Below are 23,323 nucleotides of genomic sequence, written 5' to 3'. Positions count from 1 at the left end.
TAATTATTTATTGAGTAATCAATTAATTATTTAATTTTTTATAAATGACTTATTTAATTAAATTTCTAAAAGATACATCTTCGGATGAAGCACTAGTGCTTTAGGTATGCTATTGTACACCGCTCCTTTCCTATGCCACCTCCAGGCATTGCAAATCGTCATTGCCGGGCACCGAAGGGGGCTTGGCAGTGACGCACGCTGAAAGAGAGTACTCAGTTTTCACTCTGGTTTCTTGTTTGTTTGTTTTCTTGTTTCCTTGGTTGTCCGGACGATATCTCAGCCATCCTTTGAGCTAGGAAGCTGAAATTTCGGCACAATAGTGAGCAAGTCCTTTGTCAAAAACGGTATTTTTTGTTTTTTGATTAATCAATTAATTGAGGAGTTATTTAATTATTAGCGTTTAATTAAGTACTTATTTAATTAATTAAATTTCATTTCTCTTCTGACCATTATTAACTCAGGCACCTTTTGAGTTAGGAAGCTGATATTTGGACATGCCAATGACCAGGTGATTTGGCTGCAAAGGATATTTTTGATTTATTAATTAATCAATTAATCGATTAATTATTTAATTATTCGATTAATGACAAAAAAATTTTTTTTTTTAAAGTTACAGATTCTGATGAAATAGTGGTAGTTTATGTGTTCTCTGACCAAATTGATTAATAATTTAATTTTTTTATGATTATTATTTATTTATTTTCATTATTAATCATTTATTTATTTTCTTTCTCATTTGGCCAATATCTCAGGCACCTTTTGAGCTGGGAAGCTAATATTTGGACATGAGTGACCAAGTGATGTGGCTATCAAGGATATTTTTGATTTATTGATTAATCATTTCATCTATTAATTATTTATTGATTAATCGATTAATTATTTATTGAGTAATCAATTAATTATTTAATTTTTTATAAATGACTTATTTAATTAAATTTCTAAAAGATACATCTTCGGATGAAGCACTAGTGGTTTAGTTATGCGATTAGCCAATTGATTATGAAAATATTTTGTGATAATCTTTTATTGATTTTAATTATACAATTAATCAATCAATTAGTGTACACCTCTCCCTCCCAATGCAGCCTCAATGAGCTGCACTGCGGTATTGCCGGGCGCCAGAGGCGCCCCGGCAATGCCGCGCTGCAGCATATTTAATTATTTGGCATGGGGCGGTGTACTTTGAATGTATTTGTACTTGTTGTACACCGCTCCTTTCCTATGCCATCTCCAGGCATTGCAAATCGTCATTGCCGGGCACCAAAGGGGGCTCGGCAGTGACGCACGCTGAAAGAGAGTACTCAGTTTTCACTCTGGTTTCTTGCTTTCTTGCTTTCTTGTTTTCTTGGTTGTCCGGGCGATATCTCAGCCATCCTTTGAGCTAGGAAGCTGAAATTTCGGCACAGTAGTGAGCAAGTCCTTTGTCAAATACGGTATTTTTTGTTTTTTGAATAATCAATTAATTGAGGAGTTATTTAATTATTAGCGTTTAATTAAGTACTTATTTAATTAATTAAATTTCATTTCTCTTCTGACCATTATTAACTCAGGCACCTTTTGAGTTAGGAAGCTGATATTTGGACATGCCAATGACCAGGTGATTTGGCTGCAAAGGATATTTTTGATTTATTAATTAATCAATTAATCGATTAATTATTTAATTATTCGATTAATGACAAAAAAATTTTTTTTTTTAAAGTTACAGATTCTGATGAAATAGTGGTAGTTTATGTGTTCTCTGACCAAATTGATTAATAATTTAATTTTTTTATGATTATTATTTATTTATTTTCATTATTAATCATTTATTTATTTTCTTTCTCATTTGGCCAATATCTCAGGCACCTTTTGAGCTGGGAAGCTAATATTTGGACATGAGTGACCAAGTGATGTGGCTATCAAGGATATTTTTGATTTATTGATTAATCATTTCATCTATTAAGTATTTATTGATTAATCGATTAATTATTTATTGAGTAATTAATTAATTATTTAATTTTTTTATAAATGACTTATTTAATTAAATTTCTAAAAGATACATCTTCGGATGAAGCACTACTGGTTTAGTTATGCGATTAGCCAATTGATTATGAAAATATTTTGTGATCTTTTATTGATTTTAATTATACAATTAATCAATCAATTAGTGTACACCTCTCCCTCCCAATGCAGCCTCAATGAGCTGCACTGCGGTATTGCCGGGCGCCTTAGGCACCCCGGCAATGCCGCGCTGCAGCATATTTAATTATTTGGCATGGGGCGGTGTACTTTGAATGTATGTGTACTTGTTTTCTTTCTTGTTTGTTTGTCCGGACGATATCTCAGCCATCCTTTGAGCTCGGAAGCTGAAATGTCGGCACAATAGTGAGCAAGTCCTTTGTCAAAAACGGTATTTTTTGTTTTTTGATTAATCAATTAATTGATGAGTTATTTAATTATTAGCGATTAATTAAGTACTTATTTAATTAATTAAATTTCATTTCTCTTCTGACCATTAACTCAGGCACCTTTTGAGTTAGGAAGCTGATATTTGGACATGCCAATGACCAGGTGATTTGGCTGCAAAGGCTATTTTTTATTTATTAATTAATCAATTAATCGATTAATTATTTGATTAATGACAAAAAAATTTTTTTTTTTTAAGTTACAGATTCTGATGAAATGGTGGTGGTTTATGTGTTCTCTGACCGAATTGATTAATAATTTAATTTTTTTAATGATTATTATTTATTTATTTTCATTATTAATCATTTATTTATCTTCTTTCTCATTTGGCCAATATCTCAGGCACCTTTTGAGCTCGGAAGCTAATATTTGGACATGACAGTGACCAAGTGATGTGGCGATCAAGGATATTTTTGATTTATTGATTAATCAATTAATCAATGTATCGATTAATTATTTAATTATTCGATTAATTACTAAAAAAAAATAAAAAATTCAGTTACAGATTCTGATGAAATGGTGGTGGTTTATGTGTTCTGTGATCGAATTGATTAATAATTGAATTTTTTAATGATGATTATTTATTTATTTTCATTATTAATCATTTATTTATTTTCTTTCTCATTTGGCCAATATCTCAGGCACCTTTTGAGCTGGGAAGCTAATATTTGGACATGACAGTGACCAAGTGATGTGGCGATCAATGATATTTTTGATTTATTGATTAATCATTTAATCGCTTAATTATTTATTGATTAATCGATTAATTATTTATTTTAATCAATTAATTAATTATTTTTTTATTAATGACTTATTTAATTAAATTTCTAAAAGATACATCTTTGGATGAAGCACTAGTGGTTTCGTTATGCTATTAGCCAATTGATTAAGAAAATATTTTGTGATAATCTTTTATTGATTTTAATTATACAATTAATCAATCAATTAGTGCACACCTCTCCCTCCCAATGCAGCCTCTATGAGCTCCACTGCGGTATTGCCGGGCGCCAGAGGCGCCCCGGCAATGCCGCGCTGTCGAATATTTAATTATTTGGCACCGGGGCGGTGTACTTTGAATGTATCTGTACTTGTTTTCTTTCTTGTTTGTTTGTCCGGACGATATCTCAGCCATCCTTTGAGCTAGGAAGCTGAAATTTCGGCACAATAGTGAGCAAGTCCTTTTGCAAAAACGTTTTTTTTTTTTTTTGATTAATCAACAAATCGAGGAGTTATTTAATTATTAGCGATTAATGAAGTACTTATTTATTTAATCAAGTTTCCTTTCTCTTCTGACCATTAACTCAGGCACCTTTTGAGTTAGGAAGCTGATATTTGGACAGGCCAATGACCAGGTGATCTGGCTGCAAACGATATTTTTGATTTATTAATTAATCAATTAATCGATTAATTATTTAATTATTTGATTAATGGCAAAAAAAATTTTTTTTTTTTTAAGTTACAGATTCTGATGAAATAGTGGTAGTTTATGTGTTCTCTGACCAAATTGATTAATAATTTAATTTTTTTAGGATTATCATTTATTTATTTTCATTATTAATCATTTATTTATTTTCTTTCTCATTTGGCCAATATCTCAGGCACCTTTTGAGCTGGGAAGCTAATATTTGGACATGAGTGACCAAGTGATGTGGCTATCAAGGATATTTTTGATTTATTGATTAATCATTTCATCTATTAATTATTTATTGATTAATCGATTAATTATTTATTGAGTAATCAATTAATTATTTAATTTTTTATAAATGACTTATTTAATTAAATTTCTAAAAGATACATCTTCGGATGAAGCACTAGTGGTTTAGTTATGCGATTAGCCAATTGATTATGAAAATATTTTGTGATAATCTTTTATTGATTTTAATTATACAATTAATCAATCAATTAGTGTACACCTCTCCCTCCCAATGCAGCCTCAATGAGCTGCACTGCGGTATTGCCGGGCGCCTTAGGCACCCCGGCAATGCCACGCTGCAGCATATTTAATTATTTGGCATGGGGCGGTGTACTTTGAATGTATGTGCACTTGTTTTCTTGTTTTCTTGGTTGTCCGGGCGATATCTCAGCCATCCTTTGAGCGAGGAAGCTGAAATTTCGGCACAATAGTGAGCAAGTCCTTTGTCAAAAACGGTATTTTTTGTTTTTTGATTAATCAATTAATTGATGAGTTATTTAATTATTAGCGATTAATTAAGTACTTATTTAATAAATTAAATTTCATTTCTCTTCTGACCATTAACTCAGGCACCTTTTGAGTTAGGAAGCTGATATTTGGACATGCCAATGACCAGGTGATTTGGCTGCAAAGGCTATTTTTGATTTATTAATTAATCAATTAATTATTTAATTATTCGATTAATGACAAAAAAAAATATTTTTTTTAAGTTACAGATTCTGATGAAATGGTGGTGGTTTATGTGTTCTCTGACCGAATTGATTAATAATTTAATTTTTTTATGATTATTATTTATTTATTTTCATTATTAATCATTTATTTATTTTCTTTCTCATTTGGCCAATATCTCAGGCACCTTTTGAGCTGGGAAGCTAATATTTGGACATGACAGTGACCAAGTGATGTGGCTATCAAGGATATTTTTGATTTATTGATAAATCATTTAATCGATTAATTATTTATTGATTAATCGATTAATTATTTATTGATTAATCAATTGATTATTTCATTTTTTATTAATGAGTTATTTAATTAAATTTCTAAAAGATACATCTTCGGATGAAGCACAAGTGGTTTAGTTATGCTATTAGCCAATTGATTAAGAAAATATTTTGTGATAATCTTTTATGGATTTTAATTATACAATGAATCAATCAATTAGTGTACACCTCTCCCTCCCAATGCAGCCTCAATGAGCTGCACTGCGGTATTGCCGGGCGCCGGAGGTGTCCCGGCAATGCCGCGCTGTAGGATATTTAATTATTTGGCATGGGGGCGGTGTACTTTGAATGTATGTGTACTTGTTGTACACCGCACCTTTACTATGCCATCTCCAGGCATTGCAAATCGTCATTTCCGGGCACCGATGGGGGCTCGGCAGTGACGCACGTTGAAAGGGAGTACTCAGTTTTCACTCTGGTTGTTTGTTTGTTTTCTTGCTTTCTTGTTTTCTTGCTTTCTTTCTTGTTTGTTTGGTTGTCCGGGCGATATCTCAGCCATCCTTTGAGCTAGGAAGCTGAAATTTTGGCACAATAGTGAGAAAGTGCTTTGTCAAAAAACGTTATTTTTTGTTTTTTGATTCATCAATAAATTGAGGAGTTATTTAATTATTAGCGATTAATTAAGTACTTATTTAATTAATCAAATTTCCTTTCTCTTCTGAACATTAACTCAGGCACCTTTTGAGTTAGGAAGCTGTTATTTGGACATGCCAATGACCAGGTGATTTGGCTGCAAAGGCTATTTTTGATTTATTAATTAATCGATTAATTATTTAATTATTCGATTAATGACTAAATTTTTTTTTTTTTAAGTTACAGATTCTGATGAAATGGTGGTGGTTTATGTGTTCTCTGACCGAATTGATTAATAATTTAATTTTTTTATGATTATTTATTTATTTTCATTATAAATCATTTATTACTTTTCTTTCTCATTTGGCCAATATCTCAGGCACCTTTTGAGCTCGGAAGCTAATATTTGGACATGACAGTGACCAAGTGATGTGGCTATCAAGGATATTTTTGATTTATTGATTAGTTTATTTATTTATTTATTTATTTTTTTTAAATTATTTTTTTAATATATTTTATTATTATTTTTTTTTTTTTTTTTTAGTTTTAGTTTAGTTTATTAATTTATTTATTAATTAATTTAGTTTATTAATTTTAATTTAATTAATTTAATTAATTAACCAAAATTATTTAATTTTTTATTAACGACTTATTTAATTAAATTTCTAAAAGATACATCTTCGGATGAAGCACGAGTGGTTTAGTTATGCTATTAGCCAATTGATTAAGAAAATATTTGGTGATAATCTTTTATTGATTTAAATGATACAATTAATCAATCAATTAGTGTACACCTCTCCCTCTCAATGCAGCCTCTACGAGCTGCACTGCGGTATTGCTGGGTGCCAGAGGCGCCCCGGCAATGCCGCGCTGTAGGATATTTAATTATTTGGCATGGGGGCGGTGTACTTTGAATGTATCTGTACTTATTTGTTTGTTTGTCTGGGCGATATCTCAGCCATCCTTTGAGATAGGAAGCTGAAATTTCGGGACAACAGTGAGCAAGTCCTTTGTCAAAAACGGTATTTTTTGTTTTTTGATTAATCAATTAATTGATGAGTTATTTAATTATTAGCGATTAATTAAGTACTTATTTAATTAATCAAATTTCCTTTCTCTTCTGACCATTAACTCAGGCACCTTTTGAGTTAGGAAGCTGATATTTGGACATGCCAATGACCAGGTGATTTGGCTGCAAAGGCTATTTTTGATTTATTAATTAATCGATTAATTATTTAATTATTTGATTAATGACCAAATTTTTTTTTTTTTTTTAAGTTACAGATTCTGATGAAATGGTGGTGGTTTATGTGTTCTCTGACCGAATTGATTAATAATTTAATTTTTTTATGATTATTATTTATTTATTTTCATTATTAATCATTTATTTGTCTTCTTTCTCATTTGGCCAATATCTCAGGCACCTTTTGAGCTCAGAAGCTAATATTTTGACATGAGTGACCAAGTGATGTGGCTATCAAGGATATTTTTGATTTATTGATTAATCAATTAATCAATGTATCGATTAATTATTTAATTATTCGATTAATTACTAAAAAAAAATAAAAAAATTCAGTTACAGATTCTGATGAAATGGTGGTGGTTTATGTGTTCTGTGACCGAATTGATTCATAATTTAATTTTTTTATTATTATTATTTATTTATTTTCATTATTAATTATTTATTTATTTTCTTTCTTATTTGGCCAATATCTCAGGTACCTTTTGAGCTGGGAAGCTAATATTTGGACATGACAGTGACCAAGTGATGTGGCTATCGAGGATATTTTTGATTTTTTGATTAATCATTTAATCAATAAATTATTTATTGATTAATCAATTAATTATTTAATTTTTTATTAATTAATTATTTAATTAAATTTCTAAAAGATACATCTTCGGATGAAGCACTAGTGGTTTAGTTATGCTATTAGCCAATTGATTATGAAAATATTTTGTGATAATCTTTTATTGATTTTAATTATACAATTAATCAATCAATTAGTGTACACCTCTCCCTCCCAATGCAGCCTCGATGAGCTGCACTGCGGTATTGCCGGGCGCCGGAGGCGCCCCGGCAATGCCGCGCTGTAAGATATTTAATTATTTGGAAGGGGGGCGGTGTACTTTGAATGTATCTATACTTGTTTATTCTTTTTCTGTGTTTTGTTTTTTAATTGCTTGCCTTTCCTGTCACTGGTGATAGGTGATTTTGCTAGTTTTAAATAAAAACCCATCAGAAGTAGTCGGTCTGTATTTTTGTTGTCGTATTCTGTGATTACTGTCTACGTTTTCACAGGTACAACAAGGAATATTTATGCACTGGACTTAACTTTCACCGAAATTACTTGACTGTGAAAAGCGTGAAAGTTAGATCCACGTGAAAGATAAGTACTTTACAGTATTGTCTAAAGCCTAAGTCACACATAGGCGGATATTTTGGCGATTACTGGCGACTGCCGGCGATCAAGATTTTTCGGCGACTACTGGCGATTTCGGGCGGTCAAATATGGTCAGGCGGCAGTATGGCGACTGCAGGCGGCCACATTGCGCCTGCATTGCGACGACGCCCCGAGTGGGATGGCGACTGTTGAAGATCGACGACGACTGCATTGCGGATGCACGGCGGATCGCGGCGACTGCATTGGGGCCGGGTGGGTGGCGGTTTACTCCGACGTCCGCAAGACTGCAATAAGACCGCCGGCGATTGGAGACGATTCACACAACTTTTTAAATCTTTATCTCTCTATTTTACATTTCACTTTATTCATTTCAATGATGTATGACATGAAGCATAAAGATGTTTGATGTACAATAAGAAAGTTAATAAATGTGTATCATTGTAATGTAATAATCAAACTTTTCTGCAGGGAGAGAGAATGGAAATATAGTCCAACAAATTATTTCCACTGGTCCCAAGTCCCATAAATAAAGTTTCCAAAGGACCAAAGTCCCAAAAATAAAGTTCCCAAAAGTCCCAAGTCCAAACAATAAAGCCATATCCTTGTCGGCACCACAGGACCTCACTCCACGGAGACCCTCACACCATCCTGTCTTGCCATGGAATCGTGGTATGTCGTAATGCAGTCGCCAGGCAGTCGTATCTTTGTCGCCAATGGCCGTAACTCGGCCGCCACTAGTCCTACTGCTGTCGTCAGTCTCCCATAGCCGCAGGGGAGACGTGGCAGTTCTTCTGTAGTCGATATGCAGCCGCAACAGTGTCGGCCCGTAGTCGGGAAGATGCCGCAGGAAGGCCGTATGGCATTCGCATCTCTGCCGTGCCAGCTGGTGGGGCGATTGCTGAAGACTATGAGCGACGGGGTTGCGGCCACTTTACGGTCTTATTACGGATACCGACGACAGCATGGCGGTTCCATCACGACAGCATGGCGGATCTTTTTTGAGGACGACTGAGCGCGCCGTTTTTAAACATTTTAAAAAATATTTGGCCCCTTTGCGGCTCTTGCCGACTGCAGCCGACCTGGGGAGGATAACCACGACTACAGAAGACCGTCCATTACGGTTTCATTACGATTGTCGGCGGGTGGTGGCGATTTTTCCAGTCGCCAGTAGTCACCGACAAATCCGCCTATGTGTGACTTAGGCTTAAGATACATTCTAATCAAAATAGAGGGATGCAAAACAAAGATTGCCTTTGCAATGTGATTTGCTCTTTTAAAAAAAAACTGTTCCAGACTTCACTGTGTTGCTTTCGCTGCTGTTGACGTATCGATGCACATTTTGATCGTCAAATCTTGCATTGTATCTTGAACGATTTTTATTTTTATTTTTGCAGCGATTTGCTGCAGTTATAATGAGAATTCGAGAGCCAAGGACGACTGCATTGATCTTCAGTTCTGGGAAGATGGTCTGCACAGGAGCAAAAAGGTTGGCGATGTTGAAATAATTTAATTGAAAGTTGTGCACTCAGTTAATACCACTATGAGCGGTTTTAATAAGTCCCCTCCCCCTTGACCTTCAAGCCACCAAGGAATGATCCCGCACCAGAAAAGCCTGACATGTTTTCCCTTTACTCTGTAGTTGACAACCAATTCCTAGCAGTGGGTGGTGAGCTCTCTGATGCCAATGCAATTCAAGTTGTGTTTTTGACTGACTCGGGGGCCCATTCGTCCGTAAGACCAAATTTTAATCGGTCTTCACCGCCTTGTAGCATACCTACCTGCCGTACTTTGGAGGGCGAGGGGGTCTTTTAGGTCCTCTGGGTCTTCAGGGTATTTAGGGATCTTAAAGGGTCTTCAAAGGTCGAATGGGTCTCACCAGTCTAACTAAAGGGTTAAAAGGTTCATTTCAATAGTAGTAATTAATTAACAGACTTTCCTGGGAAAGCCACGTTTTCAAGCTGGCCTCCAAAGCCAGTTGCCGACTAGACATCCTTTGTCGTGTGATGTTCTTCCTTGGCACTACTGAGCTCCTCACCACCTACAAAGCTTTTCGAAAAGGAGGCTCAACACATTGGAGAGTTGCTTTTGGTTTATCTTGTATGCGATTGAGCCTTGTGGCCGAAATAGCATTTCAGGTCCGTACAGTAATGCTGCTCCTCTTTCTGACAGTGAGGATCAGTCTCGGCTGGCAGCGCGAAAGTATGCCCGTGTCGTACAGAAGCTCGGCTTTCCAGCTAAGTTCTTGGATTTCAAGATCCAGAACATGGTGGGAAGCTGTGATGTGAAGTTCCCCATTCGCCTGGAGGGTCTCGTTCTTACGCATCAACAATTTAGCAGGTGGGTCATGCTCCAGCATGGCTGTGATGAGCATTGACCTTGTTTATCTGAATTTACCTTTATGCCAGAAGAGCCAAATAAGTAATTATTGTTTTTTTCTTTCCAGTGTTACATTTAGTCAATAATCTCTGATTAATTTAGCAATTATTGTGTACGAGCATTAGCCTGTAGTAAAAAAAATACCACAATATAAAAAAAACAAGAGGGAGACTTGTTTCAGTTCAATATCAATAAACACCTCCCTTTACTTGGGTGGAGTATACTGCCGCGCTTGGTGCCGAAAATAGTAAAAATAAGCCAAAACATGCATATGGCTTATAGTGCATATATACAATCGTGGCCAAAAATATTGGCACCCTTGCCTTGCACTTTTTTCAAATAACTCACAATTTTCTCGAAAAAAAAGTTTAAATTGACAAAAGTATTTGGTCTCCACAATTTTTTATTTCACTGTTAATATTACAGAACCTTTGTTTTTGATTCAGAACTTAATATATCCTTTCAAATCAGAAAATAAAAGGAAATGGCATTGACAAAATTATTGACACCCGAGACTTAATATTTGGTAGCACGAGACTTAATATTTGGTAGCACGATTTTGCCTTTGGACAAAATAACTGCAGTCACGCACTTACTATAGCCATGATTGAGCTTCGTTCACCTCTCCACTGGCAGTTTGGCCCAGTCTTCTTGTGCAAACTGCTTCAGTTCTCCCAGATTTGAAGGCTTCCTTCTCCCAACTGCTGTTTTCAGATCTCCCCACAGGTGCTCAATATGATTTAGATCTGGACTCATTGCTGGCCACTTCAGAACAGTCAAGCGTTTTGTCTTGAACCATTTCTGGGTGCTTTTTGAAGTGTGTTTGGGGGTCATTGTCCTGCTGCAAGACCCATGACCTTCAACGGAGACCCAGATTTTGACACTGGGTTGAACATTGCGCTCCAAAATGCCTTGGTAATCTCCTGATTTTTTTGATTTTGATTTTGATTTTGTTTTTTTCTATACAAGATCGAGGCTCGTGTAAGAACTAACATCAATGACAAAAAAAAACAATCGGACAAACAAAACATACAATAAAGGGAGCGGGAGACAAGATGGGGAGAGAGAGGGAAGCACACAAGTACAACAGCAGAGAACAGGGACATCGGAAGATCTGTGGGAAGGAGAGGGTTTGGGGGGAGGAAGCATGGGAAGGTGGGAGTGGGAGTGGGGGTGGGGGGTGGGAGAGTCAAAAAACACATGGACACTGCTATAACTTCCAGGAAAGAAGTCGGTATTTCAAAAAAAAGTGGATCTGGGGTGAATTAACAGGGGTAGAAGAGATCAAGGTTTTGGATCGGGGAAGATAAGAAATGGTGGTGAACAGCTGTTTTAAAGACCTGGAGGGAGGAGTGGGATTGAAGAGAGTGAGGGAGTTTATTCCAGAGGCAGGAGTAAAGTGGAATGAAGGAGTGAAGGTGAGCAGAGAGTCTTGATTTTGGCAAGTTCACCAGAAGAGGGTTGCTGGCAGATCTTGTGCGACCTGTAGGAATATTTGGGGGACAGAGCACAGATAGAGCTGGGGGAGCTAGGCCGGATAGGAGTTGGTAGAAGACAGAAAAGGATTTTTTATAGACAAAAGGTAGATGAAGACAGAAAAGGTAGAAGGTAGAAGAAAAAGTAGAAGACAAGACAAGAAAAGGTAGAAGACACAAAATAAAATAAAAATTATGAGGCCGTGCACACATTCAAGGCACCCAGTGCCAGAGGCAGCACAGCAACCCCAAAACATCACTGAACCTCCTTCATAATTGATGGTAGGGAAGTTGTTCTTTTCTTTGAAGGCTTCATTTTGTTTTCTGTAAACATAGAGATGATGTGTTTTACCAAAAAGCTCTAATTGGGTCTCATTTGTCCACAGGATGTTCTCCCAGAAGGATTTTGGCTTGTTCAGGTGTGTTTGGCAAACTCCAGTCGGGCTTTCTTATGTCTCTCTCTCAGCAGCAGTGGGGTCCTCCTGGGTCTCCTTTCATTGATTTGGTGACAAATGGCGCGTTGTTGAAACTGTCGTACCTTGTTTCTGAAGTCAGCTTGAATCTGTTTGGCAGTTGATCGAGGTGCTTTCTCCACCATTCGAACAATCCTTCGCTGCAATCTTCGATCAGGTTTTCTCTTGCGGGCACATCCAGGGAGGTTGGCTGCTGTGCCATGGGCCTTAAACTTCCTGATAACATTGTGTACGTTGGAAACAGGAACATCAATGTCTCCAGAGATGGAATTGTAGCCTTGAGATTGTCCATGCTTGGCTACAATCTTGTGTCTGGCCTCGTCAGACAATTCTCTGGTTTACTTTCATTTCTCCATGCTCATTGCGGTGCACACAGTGACACAAAACAGCAGAATGGCTCCTTTTCTCGATTCAAACTGGTTGAATGAGTGATTTTTATATTGCAGGCACCTGCATCTCACCCCAGGTGAGTTCATTTCCAAAGTAAAGGAGAATCACCTGCTATATATATAATTATTTCTAACAACTTCGAAAAGGTGCCAATAATATTGTCCGGGCCATTTTAGGATTTCTTTTTGGAATAAGCTATGATTTCGGAATTTTTTCAGCTTTTTTTGTTTTATTCCACTGCAAACCGAAGAAATACAAATGTGGATACCAAAATATTTTTTAATTTCAACAATTTCCTGAAAGAAATGGTGCATTATTTGAAAAAAAGTGGAAGGGTGCCAACATTTTTGCCCACGACTGTATAATACATCGTGGTTTTATACCTGGTTTCATACCAGTTGCACTGGGCCATGGACTAACACCCAGGCCAAAGGCCTGAGGCATGCCAATCTGTGCTGCTTTTTTGGGGGTGGAGTCAGGCCGCCCATGCACCCAATGGGTGTAAAGCAGTTGGGTGAAGTCAGGGCAGCTGAAAGCGGAACCATGTACAGTCACGTGAAAAAGTAAGTACACCCCATGTAATGTTTTGACTTTTTCAACATATTTCAACATACAGCTATTTGATCTTCATTTCAACAATATTGATAGATAAAGGTGATATAATATAACAAATATCATGAAACATTTACATTTTGTAGTCCATTGTGTAATTTAAATAAACATAAATACAAATTTCGCATGTGGAAAAAGTAAGTACACCCCTACATTTATCACTACTTCAAATACCTAAAATTAGAATCAGGTGCACCAGCTCAGGTGCAAATGATTAGAACATCGTTAGAGAGGATCTTGGAGGAACCTGTCTTATTTAAACCTCAGACATTTAGTACAGACATTTTGCTCTTTGTTGTTGAAGTGTGCGGTGTCACCATGCCTAGATCAAAAGAGCTCTCTGAGGCCTTCAGAAAGAAGGTTATAGATGCCTACGAGTCTGGGAATGGATTTAAAAAGATCTCCAAACAATTTGAAATCAATCATTTGACTGTCCGGAAGATCATCTACAAGTGGAAAAGATTCCAAACAACTGCCAACTTGTTCAGGCCAGGCCGCCCCAGCATGTTCAGACCGAGAGAAGACCGCAAGATGCTGAAAGAAGTCTCGAAGAACCCCAGAATGTCATCACGGGACCTACAGGTAGCTCTTGCCACTGTTGATGTCAAATTGCACGAGTCTACCATTAAAAAGAGGCTGCACACATTTGATCTGCATGGGAGGTGTGCCAGGAGGTATCCTTTGCTGTCCTGAAAGAACATCAGGGCAAGACTAAAGTTTGCCAATGAACACCTCGGCAAAGACAAGCACTTCTGGAACAATGTGCTCTGGACAGATGAGTCAAAGGTAGAGCTATTTGGCCACAATACCAGAAGACATGTTTGGCGAAAACCAAAGACAGCATTTGACCACAAGAACCTGATACCAACTGTAAAGCATGGTGGTGGAAATATTATGGTTTGGGGCAGCTTTGCTGCATCAGGGCCTGGGCAGCTCACCATCATAGAATCCACTATGAATTCTTCATTGTACCAGAGGGTGCTTGAGGATAATGTGAGGCCATCTGTCGGAAAGTTGAAGCTCAACCGAAGGTGGACCTTGCAACATGACAATGACCCTAACAATACCAGTAAATCCACCAAGGAATGGCTGAAAAGAAAGAAATGGAGGGTTCTGGAATGACCAAGTCAAAGCCCGGATCTCAATCCCATCTAGATTTTATGGGGGGATTTGAAACAAGCTGTGCATGCAAGAAACCCCTCAAACATCGCACAGCTGAAAGAATTCTGCATGAAGGAGTGGGCAAAAATTTCTCACAGTCGATGTCAGAGACTAGTAGGCAGTTATAAGAAACGCCTACTTGAGGTTGTTTCTGCCAAAGGGGGCAATACCACCTATTAGAGCCAAGGGTGTACTTACTTTTTCCACATGCGAAATTTGCATATATGTTTATTTAAATTATACAATGGACTACAAAATGTAAATGTTTCATGATGTTTGTTTTGTTATATCACCTTTATCTATCAATATTGTTGAAATGAAGATCAAATAGCTGTATGTTGAAATATGTTGAAAAAGTCAAAACATTACATGGTGTGTACTGTACTTACTTTTTCATGTGATTGTATACTATGTGATATTTTCTCAGTTCAAAAAAGGCATAACTCCGTGCAAAATTGGGTAAACGCCCTGAATTTTGAACGTGTTCTGTAACTTATCATAATATAGCCATGTACCAAGTTTAATTTGAATATGTTAAAAGGCAAGGACCAAAAGTCTGGAAAACCACAGGTGGAATGGACAGATAAGATGAACGGTCGGTCAGACAAACCTATAGTCCCTCCAGTGAAACCGGTAGGGGACTAAAAAGGAAGCCTTTTACTATTGCACTGGTTGAAAGAGCTCGAAAATGTATTTCTTAACAGCAAAGAAAAAAAAATTCGGGAGTGATTGAGAAAGTGGTCTGTTGCCTATACATCACCCAGGTTTTAATTAATTTTAAGCAACTTTTACTTCATTTTTTTTTTCTTTCTCCGAGGTGCATTTTCATGTTTCAGGATGGGACAAACAGAAAAACGAAGTAGCTCTTCACACAAGCATCTCCTTGCTCTTCCATGATCTTCAGTATTGCATCTATAACTAGAGCAATGCGACTGTGTCGCCAATATGCCTCCGCATAGTCTCCACAATGGGTATATGCCCTCGTTCACTGTCCTATAAATAAACAAGTCTGATTTAAATCCCTTCAGCTGTTTTCAAGTATCACATTTTTACCAGACATGACAGGTTTCACATCGATCGGTGAAGCGGTTTCACAGAAGGGATTTTTAAAAATATTGGCTTTCAAGCGAATATGGCTGCCACACCATGTGACATATGACCTTAAAAATGTACACTCTGCATATGTATGTGTCGGGGATCATATTTGTGAAGTTTCATGTTGGTTGGATAAGGTTCGTTTTTCTATCCAAGATGGCTGCCAAACTAGGTGACCTACGACATCAACGATATGCAACGATGGTGTTAGATGATATTTGTAAAATTTAGCATCGATAGGGACATATAATTATTCATCTTTGTTGAAGATTTACATCAATAGGGACTTGGGGATTTAAGACAATTATTTAATATTTTCCTTCATTCCAATATGGCTGCCACACCATGTGACCAATCATATTTTCATGATCAACTTTTAATCACCATGCCTAGTCAATGACACATGTAAAGTTTTGAGTCAATAAATTTGGTGGTTTGGGAGATGTTTTTTTTAAGGTTTTAGGTCAAATCCAATATGGCTGCCAAACCATGTGACCTATGATGTCATAAATTTCATATTTCGATGAAAATGGGTCACAGATCATATGCATGCAATTTCACATTTTCAGAATAAGGAATTCGATCAATACATTTTTGGCTGGTTTTCCACTTCACCTATGACGTCATCATGATCATGATTTTCTTCCCCATTGGGAGTACTTGAGTACAACGTGCCAAGTTTCAAATTTTTCCATTCAGCGGTTTGCAAGAATTTTTATTATTTGCGTTTAATCCAAGATGGCTGCCATACCACGTGACCTATGACGTCACAATTATCATAAAAACATTCTGCATAGGTGTCACACCTACCCTGAAAGTTTAGTCTCAATCAGCCATGTGGTTGCTGAGAAGAATGAGGTTTAGCCCGGACGGACGGACAGACAGACGGAAGTACCGACGGACGGCAACCCAAAAACATAATGCCTCCGGCCACCTTAGGGGTTTTAACAATTCCCAATGTTTTCTCGCACGAAGGTGCCAATAAAAAGTATAAAAAGGAAGGTTGTTGGGGGAGGAAATGTTGCGTCCAATAGTATAAAGTAGTTTGGAATTGTGGAGCAGTGTATTGTAAATCGATTTGCATGTTCAAATGTCACTTGTGTTTATCTACATCTGTGCTCTTTCCCTCCTCCCCTACCCCATTTCTGTCCTCCCTTCCCTATAGCTATGAGCCGGAGCTTTTTCCTGGCCTAATATACCGCATGGTGAAACCTAGGATCGTTCTGCTCATCTTTGTTTCAGGAAAGGTTGTTCTTACAGGTGGGTCTGTCATATCATCTCCAAGCATACTTGACTTCCTCTTGGGAGTTATCTTGACTGAGGGTTAAAGGCCTTCAGGAGTAATGCCGTTAGACTCGAGAGCCCTTACCTTCGTGTTGCATTCAAGGCACGAATATACTTTTTTGTTTTTGTTTTTGTGAAACACTTTACATGGAGGAGCGGTTGTGGGGGTAGATATGCACATCAAGGTTGGGAGGGTTGATTTTAGCCTTCGCTATGCTTTCTCAATAATTTTTACATCCCAAACTCAAAAGTTAAATCTTTATTTACATGAGTCTAAGAGTGTATAAAATACTATAAAGTACCAGGGTGATAATTTAGAGTTGGTCTGGGAATGTATTTTTTTCAAATGGTGTTCGTTCTACGGTCCTCTCCATGCATTGTTTGTTTTTCCTATCTCGAGGAGATGCTTATTTTAACAATTCCCAATGTTTTCTCGCACGAAGGTGCCAAGGTTCGGACTGAAATATACGAGGCATTTGACAACATCTACCCGATTTTGAAGGGATTCCGGAAAACGACATGAAAAGTTGTGACACTTGAACGAATGTCGAATGGAATCATTCAACAAAGATGGACTGCTTACTTCCCTGTGAAGTTATTTTTTTGTTTATTTGTTATAAAATGCACAAGCATCTTGCTCCACCATCCATCGTTTCCTGTGTCATCCATCGTCTTTGGCATTTGTAAGACAAGAAGCTCCCGGGACACGACTGTAATCATGTTTATCCAAGAGTTTTGTTTTTGCTGACAGTTCATTGTAAATATTTGATTTCTACTTAAAATATTGTACATGTATCCAGGTTTTATTTTCAGCAAATGACAGATGATATTTACACGAGTTGTATGATAATTATAAACCATGAATTTAATTGTGGTGCGCACAAAGATATCAGTGTTCAATTTTGTTAAAACTTTATTTTCCCCAAAATGTTTAACGGACTTTCCTAATTGCCAAGTGGCATAATAATCTGCTAATTCTATTTTACTATATTTATCATGCCCCAGTCTGCTGCCGATGTCACCACCTGTCCGGTTTTGGTCTCGATTGAGGCAGAGTGCAGTAATTCGGAGATAGGGCATAGTTTCATCATCTTCTATTTTCTTTGGTAAAACACTTAATTTTTATGACTCGTTTTATTTTTGTTGTTTGACCACGCCCTCTCCAAAGGTGTCTGAGAGCAGCTTATTTTATCGCTAAGATTCTCTTCTTTCTTTTCTTCTTGGTGTAATATAATCTTAGCACTTGCTCCATTGCCTTTGCAACGAACCTATGTCTGTTTGCCCTTTTAGTAAACCTGTATAAATTCCTTCCCAGAATTTTTATCTGGAGCAACGGTAAATTAAAGGTATGTTTCGGAGAATTCCAGCTCTTGGTTTTGGATTAAATCACAACTCGGTGTTTGCCTCCAAATCATAATTTGTCAAACCTGTCCCCCTCTATCAATTTCAGTCCGTACTCTGTCTTACCCGGACTGTGTCTTTCTTAACTGTCTTGGGTGAGAAATATCTGTCCATTCTCAATCCTGCATCGATGACAGGTCCAGATGGCATCAGTGCGAATGTTTTCAAATACTGCTGTGCTGGCTTTGATTCTCTGTCAGAAAAGTGGGATTGAATGAGCTCAGAAAGATGGTTCCACAAATGGAATAAGAGGAACAAAACAGTTGAAGTAAGACTGTAATACAGGAATTTAACCAGGAGGAGGTCACTAATCAGTTTGGATTCTGTGTATTTACACAACTCTGGAGATCATAGTGCTTCTCTCTCAGCATTGGTTGGGGCCCTAAATCTCAAACGAGGTCAGGACTGTCACCCTGGACATATTATCAATACACTGTTTGCCAAGCTCGGTGCATGTTCCAACGACCCCACATTCATCCCTGGCTTTCTGACATTCTCCAACGGTGTACTCAACGTATTGCCATCAATGTAATATTTCTGCTCCTCTCCCAGTAGAGGTTGGAGCACCACAAGGCATTGTCTTAGGCTCATTTCTGTTCTTTGTATGTATAAACGATCTCTCCAATACTTTTGAGAAGACTCTTCTTGGCTATCTGGAAGGATTGTCAAAATAATCCACCTCTCTACAACCGTGGTCAATCATTGAAAAAGGTTTGTTCTCTTGAACTTCAAGGCCTCACCAACAGCCACAAACCCCTTCTCGGCAAGTCGTATAGCAAAGCTGACCTCCAAATCCATCCACAGACTCGGCATCCTCCGTTCCAAGTCATTCCTTCATTGCCCAAAGTGGACATGTTTGGAAAAGCGGACACGATCTCCTTCTGCAACGTGCTGCACTGAAATGCCACAGGCACCACCCTAGGAAGTCTTAAATCTGTACGTGATCAACATTGGGCCAACATTCCACCCCAGGATGGGATGAAAATGAGTGGTGACTGCAGCATCAATTGGGACAATTTTAGAGTTGAATTTGAGGATTATCTAGTGGCATCTGACTTGAATGAAGAAGAGGAAGTGCAAGTGGCAGCTCTGAGGAGGGTGATGGGCAGTGAATATCATGTTTATAAATACAAGGTGAATTTCACAGCTGTACAAAGATGTGACTGCTATACTAATTGCATTAGGGAGGTGTATTTCAAGCTGGTGAGAAACGTGATTTTTGAATGATACGTGTTCGACAGCTGCAAGCAAGAAGAGGGTGAATCCATTGAAAAATTTGTTATGCGCCAAAGAAAAAAAAAAAGCCGTATCTTATGAATATGACGATGACAAAGTAGCTGATCAGAGACAAAAATGTTCTCGACAATGAGAACACACGTCATGGCCTCCTGAAGGAATGCGATTTAACACTAAACTCGGCCATCGAGATGTGCTGGGCGGCGGTGTTCATGGATTTTCGGATGAAAGCAACAGAGCAGGATAGGAAAGACCACAGAAAGACCAGTACAGCAGGACCGACTCTCCAAAAACAACAAAACAAAATGGCCACCCCTCCCAGCACTACAACAACAACAACAACAACATGCATTTTAAGGCCATTTTCCCTGCTAGAGCGGGGGTTAGCCTTGCGGTCCCCATGACGATCTTCTCCATTTTGCCCTATTTTCTGCATCTCTCCTTGTTATAACCCCCTTGCCCGCATTTCTTCTTCCACCATCTTTAGCCAAGTCTTTCTCGGTCTTCCCCGTCCTCGACTTCCTTCTACATTCATTTCCATCACTCTTCTCAACCAGTCACTTTCATCCTTCCTCAACACATGACCAAACCATCTCAACCTGTTCCTCTTCACAGCATCAATCACAGGCTCTATTCCCATCATCTTTCGCAATTCATCATTTGTCTTCATCTCTCTCAACGATACTCTGCACATCCACCGAACCATTTGCATTTCCACCCTTTCCAGCCTTCGTTGCTGCTTTACGTTCAATACCCATGTCTCGCTCCTATAAATCATAACACTTCTCACACATGCAGCATACACCTTTCCCTTCAGTTTCAACGACACTCCCCTCCTCATCAGCACGCCACTCAGTTCCCGAAACGTCTTCCATGCACATCTCACTCGAGCAACCGTTGCCGAGTCTGATCCACCTTCTCCATTCAGCATGTCTCCGAGGTAGCAAAATGTTTTCACACCTTCCAGCTTCACGCCGTCTCCAAGATCCAACTCAATATTTCCTCCATCTGCAACTCCCTCTGTGCACGCCTTACATTTGAATGTAGCTGCCACACTGGTTAATGACCCTCTCAGACCACTACATTTTTGATGAACCCACTCAGCGCACATTGTACATTGAATGGAATTCACTCCGACACCCTTCCTGCACACGGCACATGGCCACTTCCCAGTTCTTTCCACCTCACCACATGCTTTACCACTTGCCATCACCTTCGTCTTTCCGATATTCACCTTCAGACCTTTTGTCTCCATACATTCCTTCCACTTGTTCATTTTTTCCTTCAGTCCATCCATACTTTCCGCAATCAACACCAGATCATCTGCATACAACAACTCCCATGGTAAACCCTCCTTTACGTTCTGAGCCAGCACCTCCATCATAGCCACAAATAGTAGTTGACTTAGTACCGACCCCTGATGCACTCCCACCTTCACCTCAAACTCACCACTGTTCCCGTCCTTCGTCCTTACAGCTGTGCGAGCTCTTTTGTACATTGCCATCACTACTCTGATCAACCATTCCTCCACTCCTAACTTCCTCAAAGCCCATGCCAATACTTCACGTGGAACCCTATCAAATGCTTTCTCCAGATCAACAAACCCAAGAAACAACTTCTTCCTCTTCTCCATGTACTTCTCCTGCAACTGCCTCACAATAAAGAGCGCGTCTGTCGTTCCTCTTCCTGGCATAAATCCAAACTGCATTTTGTCAATCTTCACCTTCTTCCTTATCCTCCTCTCCAACACCCTTTCCAATACCTTCATTCCATGCTCCAATAACGTTATCGCTCGGTACGAGCCACACTCCAGAGGGTCACCTTTCCCCTTGTATGGAGAGACGAGGGTACTCAGTTCCCAATCCCCTGGAATGCGGCCTTCTTTCACCACCAGATTACAGATCTCTGTCATTCTCTTCACACCCCAACTTCCTGCTGCCTTCAACATATCTCCCACAACTCCCGTCGGCCCTCCCGCTTTGACTCTTCATTGCTTTTATCGCTTCCTCAACTTCCTTCTCAGTTATCTTCTCTGCCGGTCCCAAAACTGGGTTACTCTCTATGTTGCCATCCCATTCATTCTCTGTATTCAACAGCATTTCCATATATCTTTTCCATCTTCCTTTAATTCCATCTGGGTCCACAACGATTTGTCCCACTTCATCCTTCAAGCAACTCTCCCCCATCACATCACACTTCTCTTTCGCTATCTGCTTTGCAATCCTGAATACGGCTCTCTGACCCTCTTCCGTATCCAAGCGTTCTCCGAACATTTTCCTACATGCCTCCTGCGCCTTTGCTACCTCTTTCTTTGCAGCCTTCTTGGCTGCCTTATAACTTTCATGCACTGATTTTTCTGCTCCCGTACCCTTCGCCTTCTGCCACTCCTTGAACTTCTTCCTCTTCTCGTCAATCCTCTTTCCAACTTCATCATCCCACCACCATGTTTCCGAGTGCCTCAGTGGTTCTTTTGTCCATCCACATACCTCACCAATGGCTCCCAACAGACTATCTTTCAATGACATCCAACCACTTTCAAGCTCAACCACATCATCCTCTACCCTACTCAGCCTCTCTTTTAATGCATCCCTTAGTCACCTCTTTCAACCTCCACATCTTCATTCTCAGTTGGTACTTTACCCGCCGAGCTCTCCTCGCACCTTTCACACTTATGTCGCAGACAACCAAGTGGTTCTGTGAAACAGCCTCCTCCCCCGGGATCACCTTTGTGTCCCGGAGGTGCCCCCTATCTCGCCTACGCACCATCAGGTAGTCAACGGTTGTCGTCGACCCACCTGACGTGTATGTAACAAGCTTATTATCCTCTTTCTGGAACTGAGTATTACAAATCAGCTCCATCAGCAAACTCCAAAATCCTTTCACCTTCTCCATTTCTCACACCATATCCGTAACCCCCATGAACTCCCTCAAAACCATCCATACTCCTTCCCACATGTCCATTTAGGTCTCCTCCTACCACAACAACTTCCTAATCTTTCACGTTTTCCATCAGCTTCTCTATCGCACACCAGAACTTGTCCTCTTCATCGCTCCGACCAACCTGCGGAGCATATCCGGAGATGACGTTCACCAAGAGCTTTCCAATCATCATTTTCACCATCATCAACCTATCACTCACTCTAGTCACACTCACCACACTGTCTACACACTCCTCAGAAAACAGGACACCAATACGATTCACGCCCTCCGGGCACCCTTGCCACACAAACTTGTATTTCTGTCCCTGCCTACCCTTCACCATTCTCACACCACTTCCCTTCCATCTCGTCTCTTGCACACAACATATGTCCACTCTTCTGACCAATACTTCCACCACTTCTCCTGATCTCCCTGTCATCCCTACATTCCATGTCCCAAACCTCAGAAACCGATCATTCTTCGGGCTGTACCCTGCCCATATGCAGTTGTAATTGTCATGGTTCTCTTTTTGAGGCAATGTTTTTATGGCCGGATGCCCTTCCTGATGCCAACCCTCTTAGTCGCCCCCTATGACACGCAGGGATACGGTGTACCTATTCTAAACCAGGGTATACACCGGGAAACGTTTAAAACATGGCGGCGTCAGCACCACACCACGGCGGCCCGGTCAGCACCACATCGGCCCGGTCAGTACCACACCATTCTCAATTTGTTTCAAAATATTGGTGGCTAACCTCTTGCTTGGAAATTCTTCCACTGGGACGAT

The 23,323-nt window shown here is 39.0% G+C and overlaps 1 protein-coding gene across 2 annotated transcripts in view; it reads left to right on the top strand.

The window, feature by feature from the left end:
* LOC137434965 (TATA-box-binding protein) overlaps positions 1-18,377 on the top strand; it is a 64,347-nt gene extending 45,970 nt beyond the window's left edge. The window contains exons 5-8 of one of the 2 annotated variants that reach the window (XM_068128232.2): positions 9,509-9,600; positions 10,284-10,451; positions 16,862-16,956; positions 17,424-18,377. In XM_068128232.2, coding sequence (XP_067984333.1) covers positions 9,509-9,600; positions 10,284-10,451; positions 16,862-16,956; positions 17,424-17,503 — 435 coding nt within the window. In that variant the 3' untranslated portion in view covers positions 17,504-18,377. The remainder of the gene's footprint in view (positions 1-9,508; positions 9,601-10,283; positions 10,452-16,861; positions 16,957-17,423) is intronic. The other variant, XM_068128233.2, reaches the window with a different exon arrangement.
* Positions 18,378-23,323: the final 4,946 nt, after the last annotated feature.

This window comes from Myxine glutinosa, chromosome 9, assembly GCF_964187855.1.
Source record: "Myxine glutinosa chromosome 9, kmMyxGlut1.1, whole genome shotgun sequence".
Lineage (NCBI taxonomy): Eukaryota > Metazoa > Chordata > Myxini > Myxiniformes > Myxinidae > Myxine > Myxine glutinosa.
The sequence above is the reverse complement of the archived record's forward strand: the minus strand, read 5'-3'. Positions and strand labels throughout refer to the sequence as shown.